Source organism: Symphalangus syndactylus, chromosome 5 (genome assembly GCF_028878055.3).
Source record: "Symphalangus syndactylus isolate Jambi chromosome 5, NHGRI_mSymSyn1-v2.1_pri, whole genome shotgun sequence".
Taxonomy (NCBI): domain Eukaryota; kingdom Metazoa; phylum Chordata; class Mammalia; order Primates; family Hylobatidae; genus Symphalangus; species Symphalangus syndactylus.
This window is the reverse complement of record NC_072427.2, coordinates 40463002-40478909: the sequence shown is the minus strand read 5'-3', so window position 1 is coordinate 40478909 and position 15908 is coordinate 40463002. Positions and strand designations below refer to the sequence as shown.

Sequence of the window (15908 nt, the reverse complement as noted above, 5' to 3'; positions counted from 1 at the left end):
TTGTTGTAAGGAGAAGAAGGTGGGGGTAACTGGGCTGAAGAAAGAGCAGGGAGAATGTTGTGATGTGAGAGGTGAATGTGTTTGTGAAAAAGGCATGCTCAGAAAGCACCTACTTTCCAGTGCTGTTACTCATAAATGGACTCATCAGCCACACCCAAATGTTGAGAAACATTCATGTCCATTTGCCTGAAATGTCGAAGTATGAAATAGAGCCACTAGGGAATATAGATTTGACCTCATTTCCTTATTTATGCTTGGGAAAATAAATGGGATTTAGTAAAACCAAATCAAAAGCACCAAAAAAAGAAAAAACTGAATGGAGATAAGATCAGGGTTCTAAACAAAAAGAAAAAAAAGAAAGAAAAAAAGAGAAGAAGACAGGATTCTGTCACCATCTTTGTGAGTGTGGGTAAGTGATGGAATCATTCTGCATCTCAGTTTTCGCATCTAGCAAAATAGCTACAATAGTTTGATTGTTGTCTATTTCACAGAGTTAGTCATATCAAATAAGAAAATGGATATGAAAGACTTCAGAAAGTTAGAAGTGCATACTGAAATTAGCCATGAACAATGAATCCTTAGAAAGGTATTTTGGCTTGAATAAATCTGAATGGCAGAGAAACCATTAGGCGTGTGCACCATGGGGCAAAGATCAGTCTCTCCTACCCCTCGGTGTACAGAACCATCCACCCCAGAGTGTAGATGGGACCCTCACAGTTCTTTGCCTCTAAAGAGAACTCTTGGCCAGGCGCAGTGGCTCACACCTGTAATCCCAGCACTTTGGGAGGCCGAGGTGGGTGGATCACAAGGTCAGGAGATCGAGACCATCCCGGCCAATATGGTGAAACCCGGTCTCTACTAAAAACACAAAAATTAGCTGGGCCTGGTGGTGCACGCCTGTAGTCCCAGCTACTCAGGAGGCTGAGGCAGGAGAATCGCTTGAACCCGGGAGGCTGAGGTTGCAGTGAGCCGAGATTGTGCCACTGCACTCCAGCCTGGCGACAGAGTGAGACTCCGTCTCAAAAAAAAAAAAAAGAAAAAAGAAAAAGAAAAAAGAGAACTCTTTGGGTGAGGGTTGGATGTGAGAAATAGTGAGATGGCTGGGCCAATGGGTTCAGTGCTGTAGCCTCTTATATCCCAGTAAACTTACAGGCGTGTCACGAAAGAGTTGGGGGGATTTCTTAAAATGCACAGTGCCCCCTTCATATGCAGATTGGTTATTTATACTCTGTTTCATTCATTTTTATGCTCATTCATTCATTTAGCAATATGTATCCAAGCATTCAAACCTCTCCCAATCCTTCAAAGCTTACTCAAATTCTAGCTACTTCAAAAAGCTTCCTTGCCCATCACAGCATAGCACCTATCTGTGCCTTTTATTTCAGGAACCACATTCTTCTTTGTTATGCATCTGTGTTATCATTGGCCTCAATTTCTTTCTGGACACAGAATCCATGTCCTAAGCATCTTTGTATCCCTAAAGCCACCAGAATAGCACCATATAAATAGTATAGCAGGTTCTCAGTAAATAAGAACTGAATGAATGAATAAGTTGGAGGGATGGCTGAGTGGCCCTAGATCAAGCGCTATTTTCCATATTTTCTGAGCTGAACAAAGAAGGGAGTGTAGCAAATTCAGTTCTGGTTTAGCCATGGAGGTTGGTGGGATGAGGGAAGCAATGAGAAGGTAAAGATGATTGCTGAGGGCAGCTATTTGTGATCCTGCTGCTTAAAGATAACACTAAAGGCTGGATGTGCTGGCTCACACCTGTGATCCCATCACTTTGTGGGGGTGAAGCAGGAGAACTGCTTGACCCCAGGAGTTCGAGACCAGGTTGGACAACATAGAGAGACCTGATCTCTACAAAAAAACAAAAAAACGTAGCCAGTCACTCACACCTGTAATACCAGCATTTTGAAAGGCAGAGGTGGGTGAGTCACTTGAGCACGGTTTGAGACCAGCTTGGGCAATATGGTGAAATCCCATCTCTACAAAAAATACAAAAACTAGCCGGGTGTCGTAGTACACACCTGTAGTCCTAGCTACTTGGGAGGCTGAGGTGGGAAGATGGCTTGAGCCCAGGAGGTCAAGGCCACAATGAGCCGTGATCGTGCTACTCCACTCCAGCCTGGGCAACAGAGCAAAACTCTGTCTAAAAAATAATAAGACTGAGCGCAGTGGCTCATGCCTGTAATCCCAGCACTTTGGGAGGCCGAGGTGGGTGGATCAACTGAGGTCAGATGTTTGAGACCAGCCTGGCCAATATGGTGAAACCCCATCTCTACTAAAAAATACAGAATTTAGCCGGATATGGTGACAAACACCTGTAATCCCAGCTACTTGGGAGGCTGAGGCAGGAGAATCGCTTGAACCCAGGAGGGGGAGGTTGCAGTGAGGCGATATTGCACCACTGCACTCCAGCCTGGGTGACAGAGCGAGACTCTGTCTCAAAATATAATAATAATAATAATAATAATAAAACAAAAGCACTAAAGGTCACTTGGGAGTGTCTACTCATTCAGCTACCTTTACTGAGCACCTCCTGTTCTCAGTAAGACACTGTGCCACAAAGAAGGGAAACAGATGACTGTAAGTTCATTGCATGGCAATAAAAGAAAAAAAAGGTAGAGTCTACATGTAGCTGGTAGACAATTCATGCAGTGAAAAGTTAAACAGTGCTTTTTTTTTTAAAAAAAAAAGTTCAAATGATATTACAAGGCTGTGAGTGTAAAGTGGCAAGCTAGTGGTTCAGACAGTAAATACACAGGCTTAATGCTTCTTCATCTTGGATTGTCTAGGGCTGTCCCACTTCCCAGCTGGCTGCCCCATAGCTTTCCCAAAACACTAGTACTTACCGGAGCACACAGCTGATTTTAGTATCACAGAATGTGCTCACTGTTATACAGCTTTCCAGGAGAGAGGTATTGTAATGAGCTGAAGGGAGGGTGGGAGGGGGCATGGAAGGGGCATTTGGGAAAGCTTCATACAAGAATTCACCCTGAATTTTATAAAAAATGGATAAGAGTTGAGTAGGCAGAAAGGAATGGAGAAGGCATCTTAGGCAGGAGGAAAAGGCATGAACAAGGGAACAAGAGTTAGAATGGATTAAGTGTATTTAGAGGACAGTTCATTTTCATTTATTCATTCATTTAATATTTATTGAGCTCTTGCTAAGTGCTGGGCAGTGTTCTCATGCTGGCGAATGAATAAAAGTGGTGAATAAAATAGTCTACCTTCAAGATGCTAGTGGGGCAGTCAACTTATTTCCACAAATAAATTGGGGAAAGCGCTGTGAAGGAAAAGAACAGGGGTCTATAAAAGAATTATACATGGCTTCCCAGAGGAAGGTGACACTTAAGTGGAGACCAGAAGCCTGAGGAGGGAAAGAGCATTACGGACAGGGGGCGAGGGGCCCTGTGATGAGAGTTTTGAGGCGGGTGAAGAGGATGGCACATTTCAGAAACCCAAAGACAGTTGGTGCCACTGGACTATGGCGAGTGGACACATTCGACTGGCGGTACTGCATTGCAGGCTGAAGCCAGATTATAGAAGGTCAGACTGGAGGGATGGAACATGTTGAAACATTTTCTGAGACCAGGTTATCTCGGAGTGTGTTTCTGTATTTCAACCTGAGGACTTCCATGGAGAGAGGGATGTAGGGAGAAAGTGAGGGTCTTGCCACAACATCTCGTGACTCCTCTCCCTGTTTGCAGCCAGGCGATGGGGCCATTGCGGTGGATGAGCTACAGGATAAGAAGAAGCTGAAGGTGGGTGCCGTATGGAGTCTGCCCAGTGGGGACACTGCAGGGTCTCAGTGGATGGTCACAGGCCCAGGGTATTGTGGCCCTGAGCTGGGGACCCTGGCTGTGCTCAGGCCTAGGAAGCTCCTGGGAGCACTGCCAGGGTGACGCAAGAGAGGAGAGGGCTGCTTTTCTGAGAACTCTCACCTCTAGATGGCCTTTGAGGAGGTGCTAGTTTGGGAGCTAAGTCTGGAGTGTTACAGTCCGCTCTGCCATTAGCTTGCTGTGTGACCTTGGGCTTCAGATTCTGCATCTGTAAAATGACTGTTTGAACTAGATGAATTCAAGTCCTAGTGTACAGCCCAACATTGTATGATTGATATAAAAGCCGGATTACCTATGGCTTTGGAATGCCCCAGAACTAAGAGAAAGATAGCAGGGGAACTGGAGAGGACAGGAGTCTGAGGTTTCCGAAAAACTGTGTCTTAGCTGTTTATAGCCTATGAAATATCTGGAAAGAATTATGGGGAACTTTGAAAGAAGTTCCAAACCTGAACCTAAAGAACCTCCCCCATCCAAAGGAAATCTCTGACTTGTAGTGAAGTACTGTGTCACCACAGCCACTAGATGGCAGAAGAGTTCAGCTCAGAGGGATGAGGGGGCAGAAAGGAGGGAGGAAGAAGAGAAGGGAGGGAGGAAGAAGAGAAGGGAGGGAGGACTCAGCAAGTGTGGAAGTGTTGTCTTTGGATGTTCCATTGTAAATCAGATGATATTTCTATATGTGTCACTATGAATAAGTGTCACATCTGTGTCTGTACAGTATAGATGTGTGTGTATGTGTGTACCTGTGAGGGTCTCTGAGCACTTGGGCAGAAAAAACAAAACAAAACAAAACAAAACTGAACTGGGAATCAGAAGACCACAGAAGACCTGGGTACCAGTCTGACTCTTTCATTTACTTCCTGCATGACCTTGACTTAGGCACCTAGCTACTTTGAGTTTTCCTTTCCCTTTCCATAGATGGGGATCATAGCTTTGCTTATCTCTGGGAGTGGGACAATGATAAAACGTGATAATGCTCTTTGTGGACTGTAAAGGGCTGTAGCCATGTGCAGTGGGTCTGTCTGTGTGGTGTGTGGATGAGGGAGTGTTTCTGAGGATGTACTTGCAGGGATGTGCAAACCCTTCGTAACGTGATATTCCTAATACACCAGGTTGCTCCCTGTGGAGACTTTGGGAAATTATTCAGTACATAAAACAAAATAGTCCTGGAAGAGCTGAGGGGAGGCTGAGAAAGAAAGTAGTGTAACTCTCCTGGTTGGAGGTGGAGGAAGAGGGGAGGTCAGGATAAGGCATCTGTGCTTTCTCCCTGATCTTTATGGGAAAGAGGCAAGGTTAGTGATGCCCTCGTGTGGTTCCTCCCCTGGCTTGGACAGGGGCCCACTGAGGCCTGTGCGGCTCTCCTCTCAGCTCCCGTCCTTGCTGACCCGAGGGAGCAGCTCGACCTCTCTGCACAACAGCACCATCCGCAGCACCATCTACCAGCTCATGCTCCACAGCCTGGACCCCCTGAGGGAAGGTAAGCAAGGCCTCTCCAGACCTGTGTGGTCTGCCCCATCCACTCCTTCCCTCCTGCAGCTGGAGAAGAACTGGGACCTGAAAATCCTAGAGGCAGTGAGGAGGGAGTGGGAAGAGATAATAAGCAGAGGAAAGTAGTAAAAGTTGGACAGTCTGGGAAAGAGGGTGGAGACCAAGACAGGGGACTCACCAAGAGAGGGCAACAAGGAACACGGAGGCTAAGGTCCTTGGGTATCCACATCCCACTTCCCTGCCTCTGTCCCTCCCTATAAAATGAAGGCGTTAACCTGCAGTTAGGCTGTGAGTACCATGTGCTCTGCACAGGTTTGGGTTGGGGCTGCCCTGCAAAGCCTACTGCCCAGGAGTCAGCCCCAGTGTTCCACGGAGAGAGTCTAGCCAGGCAGCTCGGCCCAGGCTGACTGGCTTGGGCTGCTTCTGGGGACACCTCTTGTAGGGTCCCAAAGCCCAGAAGTTCTTAGTGGCACTTCCTTTTGCTTTATATTCAACTCTGGAGTCCTAGGAAACCTGCCAACTCCTCCCCAAGTCTGGAATCCCAAAGGACACCCTGGAAATTGCCAGGACCCTTTTAAGGGTGATGAGGCTAACAGCAGGGTTCAAAGTACAGTGGGGGCTGTTGTCCAATTTGACAAATGGTGGCAGCGGCTGAGATTCTCACTGTCCACCTTACCAAATCCTGCCTTCTGCTTCTCTTCCCCAGAGAGCTGCCCCTAACATGCATCTCAGACCCCTAAAGGGAACTTCTCAGCTACTCTCCTGCTCCCACTTGAGGTCAGGAGTTTGAGACCAGCCTCGCCAACATGGTGAAACCCTGTCTCTACTAAAAACACAAAAATTGGCACACACCCATAGTCCCAGCTACTTGGGAGGCTGAGGCAGGAGAATCGCTTGAACCCGGGAAGCAGAGGTTGCAGTAAGCCAAGATCGTGCCACTGCACTCCAGCCTGGTGACAGAGCGAGACTCCATCTCTGAATAAATAAATAAACCATACTGTGAAAAGCTGCATCAAAGACAATGATGAAACCTTCCTTAGGAATTCCTCAAGGTAAGAACAGAGGGAGAGAGAAAGGGAGAAAAAAATTAATCTAAGCTGCTAATGGAGCTATTAGGAAAAAAGGAGAGAGAGAGAAAAGAAAAAATAAAAAGCAATTCCTCAAGGTAAACCTCAGCAGACATTGTGAGAGAGGCCACCCCCAAATGTCAGCTCTAGAAAAATAGTACCTCTGGGGTTTGCAGAATGGAAGCTGCAGCCCCTGACAGCCTCTGGTGATGAGTGCTGGGGTGCTCTGGCCAGGGCCCCATGAGGAAAGCTGTATCTCTGGGTCATCAGTGGCTACTCCCAGAGGAATCACTGACTCTAGCAAAGTCCTGATGATAAAGACCTCTTGGATGGGACTGGAGGGCCCCCAGCTGGGCATCTCCATGACCAACAGCCTCCAGCTGGCCTACTTGTCCTAACAGGATTATGTGATGTTAAGGCCAGGCTGAGGTCAGAGGAGATTGATGCTAAAGCCATGATCCGGCCCTGCTGAGAGGGGAGAGGCATGTGAGGAAACAAGTGCCCAGGAGCCAGCAGCAATCATCCCAGGGAGGACAAGCATGCTGGTACATTGTCTCTGGGTGTCTTGGGGGCATGGAATGGCTCTCACGGTGCATGACTGCAGATGTCCTCTGGGATTCAGTCATGCTCAAGAGCCCAGCCTGATTCTACACCGTGAGACGACATGTGGGAGGGGCGGGGACCATGCAGGGCTGTGATGAGGGCCTTTGTTCCCCAGGCTCTCTAGATGCACATTTGTGTTTTCGTATGCTGTTTCCAGATGGCCATCCAGATGTTTCCACTCTCTCCAGGTGTTCCAGCTCTTTCCACAGAGCTGATCCGTGGAAAAGATGTTTCCTGGGGTCTGAACTCTCACCTTCTCTGTGAAGGGGCTTTTCCTCTCCAGGGACCCATGCCTTTTCTGGTGATTTCACTTGGATGTGTGTGAGACAGGGTGGGGGAGACCCTGCAACTGACCTGCTTTCCTCAGTAACATGGGAAGTGAGAGTCTAGGCTGTGATGAGGATGAGAAGGAAAGGGGGAAGCTTGTGTTTATGGCTAGCCCTTCCAGCAACAGTCAGCAGATATTCTCAGTGCCAAGACCAGAACTAAGGGAGCCCTCCTGTGACAGCAGCTACACATTGCTCAACAGAAGACTTCAGGGTTTGATTAGTGCCAAGGGGGCACTGGGGTTGTCTGGACGAAGGTTTGTTGGCCCCCGACCTCTCAGTTCTGATGAGGACCCAGGCCCACCAGGCCACTTTGAGGGACCACACGTGTCATAGTGGCTCTACCCATGGAGCTTATTGCCAGAGCCAGCTGCAGCTGAACTAACTCTGAGAGTTTAGGAGACAGGTAGAGAGGAGGAAATTCCAGACCCATTTATCTGTTTCCTGCCTGTCTTGGAGCCAGGCAGAGGCTTTGATCCACCCAGCTTCCCAGATTGCACTTTCCAGCTTCTCTGTTTCCTCTCCGTCCGTCTGTATTACGGACTAGATAATCTCCAGGGTTCCTTCTAACTTGGACCCTCTGGGATGCTGGCATCATCACTGTGGGGTTGCTTCCCAGGTAGGACAGCTGCTCTCAACTACTCTTGTCAATTTGTTTTCATCATTGCTGTTGTTGTTGTTACAGCTAAAAGTTATAGAGTGCTTTCTAGGTGCCAGACACTGTTTTGACCATATTCATGTATAAATTCATTTACTTTGTCACCAACTCTGGAAGATTTTACAGATGAAAAATCTGAAGTACAGACAGCTTAAGGAATCACCCAGTTAGGTCCACAGCTATAGTGCAAGTGGCAGAACTAGGATTCAAACCCAGGTCATCAGGCTTCAGAATTCGTGCTAAAGTAACAATATGAGTGAGGCCAGCATTTGCAGCAGTAAAAGTGTTTTTATTTATTTTGTCTCATGGATCCTCATCACATTAGTCCCCTGAGGAAATGATGGTATTGCCTTTTTAGAGAGGATGCTGAGGCTTAGTGACGGGTACACAGGCTTCCCAAAGTCACCCAGTGCTCATGGGGCAGAGCCAGTCTAAATTCAGAATAGAGCCCATCGATCCCATGACACCACTTTGTTCTTCACTTGCACCACTGCCCTCACCCTCCCAGGCCACACAGCTGTGGGCTCCTTCATCTCAGCCTTGGTCCTTCTTCCCTTCTCACCTTGAAATTATACACGTAAAGCGCTTTGCATGTTTCCTGGCACACAGTCCCAGTGAAAGAGAGTTGCCTGTCCCGTGTTTCTCACCTGGAAATCAGGGCAGCACAATTCTGTGCATGCTGCCCTGTGGGCCTCCAGCAAGGCATGTGCATAGGGATCTGAAGGAGGCCCTTCTCGGGCTCTTGTTTTGCCTGGGGTCAAAAAGGGTGTATCCGAGAGCTTGTTGGTCAACCATTTCCCCTTTTCCACTGGAGAGGGAAGGCTTATGAACATGGCCATCAGTCGTCCCCCTGGAGCTATAACAAAGCTTCTAGTAGATTCATAGAAAGTAAGCTACAAAGATAATATAGTCCAAGGATGGCAAAAACATCTCCCTGCAATTATTTCTCCATTCCATGTCTATCACAGACATTACCAATCAATCATGGTACTTTCCTACAAAGTTTGGGTCAGAGTCCTTCTCAATTCAGTACCCAAGCAGGCCATCACTTGAGCTTGTAAAGGAAATAAATCCTATTTCTTGGTCCTGAGTCCAACCATGTCATTTTACCAGAGAGGAAATAAGCCCTGAGAAGGGAAATGACTTACCCTAGGTCACAGCCAGTCAGTGACAATGCAGAGAATGTAAGACAGAACTTTGGGAATTAGGCACCACAACTAGGCCTCGTAGGATCAGAATCCAGATGTCACAACCCCCGTGGCAGCCTTTTCCCACGCTCTGCAGCTGCCCTCTGGCTGCTCAGCTGACTGTCCTAACTGAAAGGGCATGGCAGGGATGATCCTACGATTCCAGGTAAGATGTATGTCCTGTCTCATTTGCAGTTCGCCTTGCCAAGGAGAAGGAGGAGGAGAGCTTGAATCAAGAGTCCAGAGCCCAACCCCAGGCCAATGCAGAAAGCAAACCAGAAGGTGAGAGGATGGCCAGACCAGTGGGTTTTCTCCTGCCCCCCTCTCCCTGCTGTCAGTAGTGAGCTTGGCCTGGAGGCAGCAGCCAGCCAGGCCAGGGGCTGAGGCACATCTTTGACCTCTGTGAGCCAGTCAGTTAGAGTGATGGTTGGGTGTTGCCCTGATCGCCGCTCCACTCCAGACTCTTCCTTCCCAGGTGCTGTCTTTCTGACATGGCTGCTGGTCTGAGAGTGGCCCCATACAGCTTCCTCTCCATTTTCCACAGCTGGGGTAGGCAAGGGAAGGCTAGGGGGTTGTTGAACTCCCACTTCTTTTTGCTAAATCTCATCCCAAATGAGACTGTGGGGCTTTATTTCTTCTTCCTGTCTCTTCTGTACAAGAACAGTGTTGCTAGTTATTGGTCTGAAATCAGCAACCCCAGTGAGGGAAGGCTACCAGGGGTCTGGTGTCACAGAAGTCTAGTATCTGTGTGGCAGCTAGGACTGAGAAAATGGGACAGCCACTGCCATGTGGGCTCTGCACGGCACACCAGGACTGGCTGATCCACCCAGCAACCCCTGGAGGGGGGTGGAACAGCAGTCATTCTTCCCATCCTATAGACAAGAGGCTCAGAGAGGTCAAGTGACTTCCCAAAGCCACACAGCCAAGAAGTGAGAGAACCTGTACCTAAACCTAGCTCTCCAGACTTTCCAAGTTTCCCTTCCCGTCAGTCCTGTTCCAAGGCTTCAAAAGCTGCTGCCTTTGGAATCGGCAGGATCCTTCCCCAAGGGTCATTCTCTGAGTGCTGGGAGCTTTACCCTCTCTCTGTTCTGGCTGCCCAGCTGTTGAGTGTCCTTGGCCACAATGGCCAGGATGGAAATGTCTGTGAATTATAGAGGAGCACGGATGGTCACTTGCCAACTGTCTTCTCATCTGCAGATAGGTCAGGGCAATAACAATTCACATCATCTTACTTTTCCTACCAACAAGAAATTCCTCCAAATAAACCTTCGGAAACCCTGAAGTCCAATAGCCCTGTAGCCACTTATGCCAGCGTCTCTGCCAGCTTCCCTCAGAACCTTGTCCACTCTACTGATGTAACCCATGTTTATCCTTTAAAGATGAGGAGCCAGCCAAGCTCCCTGCTGTCACGGTCACACCAGCCCCTGTTCCAGACATCAAGGGAGATCAGAAGGAGAATCCAGGCGGTCAGGTAGGCACCCAGCCTTGGCATAGACAAAATTGGAGAGGTCTAGGGAAGGAACTCTTGACCAAAAATACATCCTCTCTGAAGGTCTGAAATCCTATTTGAGGTTCATTCCTCTGGGGGTAAATATTACTCTTTCTCTGAAGATCACTTGAAAAATACAAGTATCTCATGGGGCCGATTAACTCACTGGAACGTCTTACATGAGTGAGCTAATATATTGACAATGTATTGTGAACTGTCACATGCTATAAGAGCATAAGGAATAATTGTTAGTGGGTCTGTCAGCAACTAGGTGACAGTGAGACCAGGTAGCTCCAGAGCACTGGGAAGCTTGAAATGGAGGTGGAAGGGTTGCTGGGTGAAGGCTTTTGAACCTTCTGAGGCTCCTCATTGCCTACTGCACCTAGTCAGGCATCTCAGCCTTGTCTGCAGAGCTTTCCAAGTCCTGACACTGCCCTGTCTTTACAGCCTCATGGTCTCTTCTTCTACCATGCTCCAGCCAAACTGGATTTCTTGTCTCCATGTTTTTCTTTTTTTTCTTTTTTCTTTATTTTTATTTTTATTTTTGTATTTTTAGTAGAGACGGGGTTTCAACATGTTGGCCAGGATGGTCTTGATCTCCTGACCTTGTGATCCACCCGCCTCAGCCTCCCAAAGTGCTGGGATTACAGGCATGAGCCACCACGCCCGGCCGTCTCCATGTTTTTCTACCTCCCAGCCTTGGCTCACATGGTTTCCTCTCCCTAGAATGCCTTTTCTCCTCCATTTTCATATATCCTCATCTTACCATGCACCCCACCCCGCTCCCCGGCCCCTGGCCAGTATAAACACCTTTATCATGTAGCTGCCTTGATCCACTCCAAATCTGAATGCCCCTGGTGCTCTGCACCTATCTCAGGGCTTTTACCAACTATCTTCCTTGGATTCTGAGCCTATTAGGTGGTGAGGTTCCTGAAGGCAAGATCGAAGTCTGAGTCATCCCTGTCTCCCCTACAGAGGGGAGCAGAATGCCTGGTGCACAGCTGGCTCAATATATGTTGAATGACTGACAGTAAAAACATTCCATTTGCAAGTTCCATCTCTTTTTTTCTCTCCATTCAATACCCAGAAAGCACTTGATTATATCTCGTCCTTAAGCCAGCAACTTTGGGTTCAGCGTCTAGGACAGCTTCATGGTAACATGAGTAGGCCTATTACCGCTAGCTCAAGTAAAAGGGATTAAGCGGATACGGAGGTATCCCCTGGAATCCCAGGGCAGGAAGTGAAGCTTGATCTCATGAAGAGCTGGGCCTAGGCCTGAGAAGGCATCTGTGACCCTGGTGGCTTCTCATTCCATGTCCTGCTCTCCCTCACATCCCTTCTCTGAGTACAGGCTCTATCATGGGCCTCTCTTGGCAGGCTGGCTTCATTTGTTCCCTTATGAGCACATATAACCCCAAGCTACTATCCCAATCCTGCGTCCACAGGAGAATCAGTGACTGGTTTCCAGTCTTAAAAGAGAGAGAATCGGGCTAGGTGCGGTGGCTCACACCTGTAATCCCTGCACTTTGGGAGGCCGAGGCAGGAGGATCACTTGAGGTCAGGAGTTCGAGACCAGCCTGGCCAACATGGTGAAACCCCATCTCTACTAAAAATACAAAAATTAGCCAGGTGTGGTGGTGTGTGCCTGTAATCCCAGCTACTTGGGAGGCTGAGGCAGGAGAATCACTTGAACTCTGGAGGCGGAGGTTGCAGTGAGCAGAAGTCGCACCACTGCACTCCAGCCTGGGTGACAGAGCGAGACTGTCTCAAAAAAAAAAAAAAAAAAAAAGCCTTCAGATGATTTTAATGTGCAGCACAATTGAGAATCACTCAACATCCTTTGGGGGTTGCCAATATCATGACATTTGTTACAGACAACATATTTACTCCGTGAACACACAGCCCAGGGCTCTTGCTCAAGGGATGGACCAGCATTTTGCTATAGGTTAGCTGGGTGCCTAATCTGAGGACACTCTCAATCAATGGCTTTTAATTTTATCTCTTTTTTTTTTTGAGACTGAGTCTCACTCTGTCGCCTAGGCTGGAGTGCAGTGGCGCGATCTCAGCTCACTGCAACCTCTGCCTCCCGGGTTCAAGCGATTCTCCAGCCTCAGCCTCCTGACGAGCTGGAATTACAGGCACTTACAGGCACGCACCACCATGCCTGGCTAATTTTTTTTTTTTTTTTTTAGTAGAGATGGGGTTTCACCACATTAGTCAGGCTGGTCTCAAACTCCGGACCTCATGATCCGCCCGACTCGGCCTCCCAAAGTGCTGAGATTACAGGTGTGAGCCACCGCACCTGGCCTATCTCTTAAATTTTTTTTTTTTTTTTTTGAGACGGAGTCTTGCTCTGTTGCCCAGGCTGGAGTGCAGTGGCGCAATCTTGGCTCACTGCAAGCTCCACCTCCCGAGTTCACGCCATTCTCCTGCCTCAGCCTCTCCGAGTAGCTGGGACTACAGGCGCCCGCCACCACGCCCGGCTAATTTTTTTGTATTTTTAGTAGAGACGGGGTTTTACAGTGGTCTCGATCTCCTGACCTCGTGATCCACCCGCCTCGGCCTCCCAAAGTGCTGGGATTACAAGCGTGAGCCACCGCGCCTGGCCCCTATCTCTTAAATTTTTTACGGGGGTATGGGGTCTCACTATATTGCCCAGGCTGGCCTGGAACTCCTGGGCTCTAGCGATCCTGCCTCAGCTGCCTGAGTAGTTGAAACATAGGCATCTACGTCTGAGACCACACCCAGCTATCAATGGCTTTTAGGGTGTGTGGAGATAGTCAGTGGTTCCCAAACACTGGTCTAAAGTGGATGTTTTAGGAACAGCTGTGAGTATGTTAAAATATAGATTCCTGGCTTCCAATCCTAGAGATTCTAATTCAGTTGGTCCAGATGGGGTCAGAAAATCTGTATTTCTTGTTTCTCTTTGAGACAGAGTCTTGCTCTGTCACCCAGGCTGGAGTGCAGTGGCGCAGTCTCAGCTCACTGCAACTTCCACCTCCCAGGTTCAAGCAATTCTGCCTCAGCCTGCTGAGTAGCTAGGATTACAGGCACCTGCCACCACGCCCAGCTAATTTTTGTATTTTTAGTAGAGACAGGGTTTCACCATGTTGGCCAGGCTGGTCTCAAACTCCTGACCTTGTGATCCGCCCACCTCAGCCTCCCAAAGTGCTCAGATTACAGGCATGAGCCACTGTGCCCGGCCTAAAAATCTGAATTTCTAATAAGCTCCTCAGGCTACCAAGTTTGGGAGCCAGACATCTCATTCGGCCCTTTGCCTGGTATTGATTGGTAAAGCAGGATAGCTTGGTGGACCACCCATATTCAGATCCCAACTTCATCACTTATAAACCACGTGGATCATGGGAAAGTTACTTAGTTCCTTTTACTCTAGTTTCTCCATCTGTAAGATGGGCATAGTTTTATCCATATCATGAATTAACTGATTCATAAAGCACAGTAAGTGCTAGCTATTATTATTAAACTACTTCCCATGGTGCCTGGCACATAAAAACCCTCAATAAATAGGCATTATCATCCTTATTTTATAGATATAAGGTAATAAAACAATTTATGAGTTTCAGTAGACTCAGCAATGCATTGTGACCACCAAAGGATGTCATGCCATATTAAGCAACATTAATGGAAACATCGTATCTAAGACAAGGGAGGTGATAGTCCTGTTCCACTCCATGCAATATTCTGTATTCAGTTTTGGATGCCCTCCTCCTGGGATATAAGCTAATTAAAATGAGTTCACCAGGATAGGGAGGAGGCTCTAGGCCATAGCATGTAAAAATGATATAAGGACCTGGGAATCTTTAACCCAGGGAAGAGAGCTGTCTCATGGAAGATTGATGTTTTGTAAGGCATCAAAGAGTAAACCTATACACGGGGGTAGAACTTTGATATAAATATGGACTTCAGATGAATCAGAGGTGCCAAAGATGACAGAAGCTGCTTCAGGTGGTGAGCTTTCCACCCCTGGAAATGATCAAATAAAAGCTGGACAGCCACTAGGTAGGAGTGTGGTCATGGGAATTCTGCTGAATTATCACACTAGTTTTCTCCTCATACTTAAGTTTTCAGATACCTTCTGAGAAGCACGCCAACAAAAAAATGGGGGAGTAACATAAGGAAAACAAGCAGAGCAGTTACCACACATTAATCTGTTGGTTTTGGATTGCAGGAAGATGTGGCTGAGGCCGAGAGCACAGTTGAAATGACAGGCGAAGAGGGCGAAACTGCTGGTGAAGGTGAAACTGAAGAGAAAAGTGGAGGTGAAACTCAACCAGAAGGTGAAGGTGAAACTGAAACACAAGGAAAAGGAGAAGAACGTGAAGATGAAAATGAAGCAGAAGGAAAAGGAGACAATCGAGGTGAAGGTGAGGGTGAAATCCACGCAGAAGATGGTGAAATGAAAGGTAATGAAGGTGAAACTGAAAGCCAGGAACTCAGTGCTGAAAATCACGGTGAAGCCAAAAATGATGAGAAAGGTGTAGAAGATGGAGGGGGAAGTGATGGAGGGGATAGCGAAGAGGAGAAAGAGGAGGAGGAAGAGGAGGAGGAAGAGGAGGAGGAGGAAGAGGAGGAGGAAGAGGAGGAGGAAGAGGAGGAGAAGGGAAATGAAGAGCCTCTGTCCCTGGACTGGCCTGAAACCAGGCAGAAGCAGGCCATTTACCTCTTCCTCCTGCCCATCGTGTTCCCACTGTGGCTGACAGTCCCCGACGTCCGAAGGCAGGTGAGTGTGCTCATCTGTATCTCAGACTCTTTATCCAGCAAGGCTGTGGGGTCTTTAGGCACGCAGGGCTCACACTCAAGAGGAGGAAGAGGCCAGGGACAACCAGCTTAGCAGGGCTCCACCATTGAGATCTGGGAAGGGACTGAAGCCTTGGAGGGGGACGATGTGCTTAGGAGACATACCACTGGGACTGGGAGGCCCTAGACCTCATGTGCTTTATTCCCACTGCTATAAGCAGCATACACTAGTCCCTCTTTGACTCCTATCTCAGTTTCTTGATTTTAATTTGAGAATGATATCACTAAACCTCCTCCATATTTCACAGGAGTATTCCAAAAACCCAGGGAAATCACTGGTATTTATCAACATTCTTATTTGCAAGGAAAGGTCTGACCAGAAAGGAATGGTACAAGGAGGTTGCAAAAGCCAAGCCAGATACCTAGATTGGCTTGGTTCTAGGGCAAGCAAACAGCTTTCTCCTGTCTGGTGACTGCTGTCCACCCTACT

At 48.0% G+C, this 15908-nt stretch overlaps 1 protein-coding gene across 7 annotated transcripts in view; it reads left to right on the top strand.

Annotated features, from left to right (window-relative positions):
• Positions 1-15908, top strand: part of SLC24A1 (solute carrier family 24 member 1) — a 44957-nt gene that overhangs the window by 24205 nt on the left and 4844 nt on the right. For 4 of the 7 annotated variants that reach the window (XM_063638898.1, XM_063638895.1, XM_063638897.1 and 1 more), the window contains 5 exons: positions 3714-3767; positions 5211-5319; positions 9367-9453; positions 10551-10642; positions 14850-15401. In XM_063638898.1, coding sequence (XP_063494968.1) covers positions 3714-3767; positions 5211-5319; positions 9367-9453; positions 10551-10642; positions 14850-15401 — 894 coding nt within the window. The remainder of the gene's footprint in view (positions 1-3713; positions 3768-5210; positions 5320-9366; positions 9454-10550; positions 10643-14849; positions 15402-15908) is intronic. The other 3 variants (XM_063638896.1, XM_063638900.1, XM_063638899.1) reach the window with 2 other exon arrangements.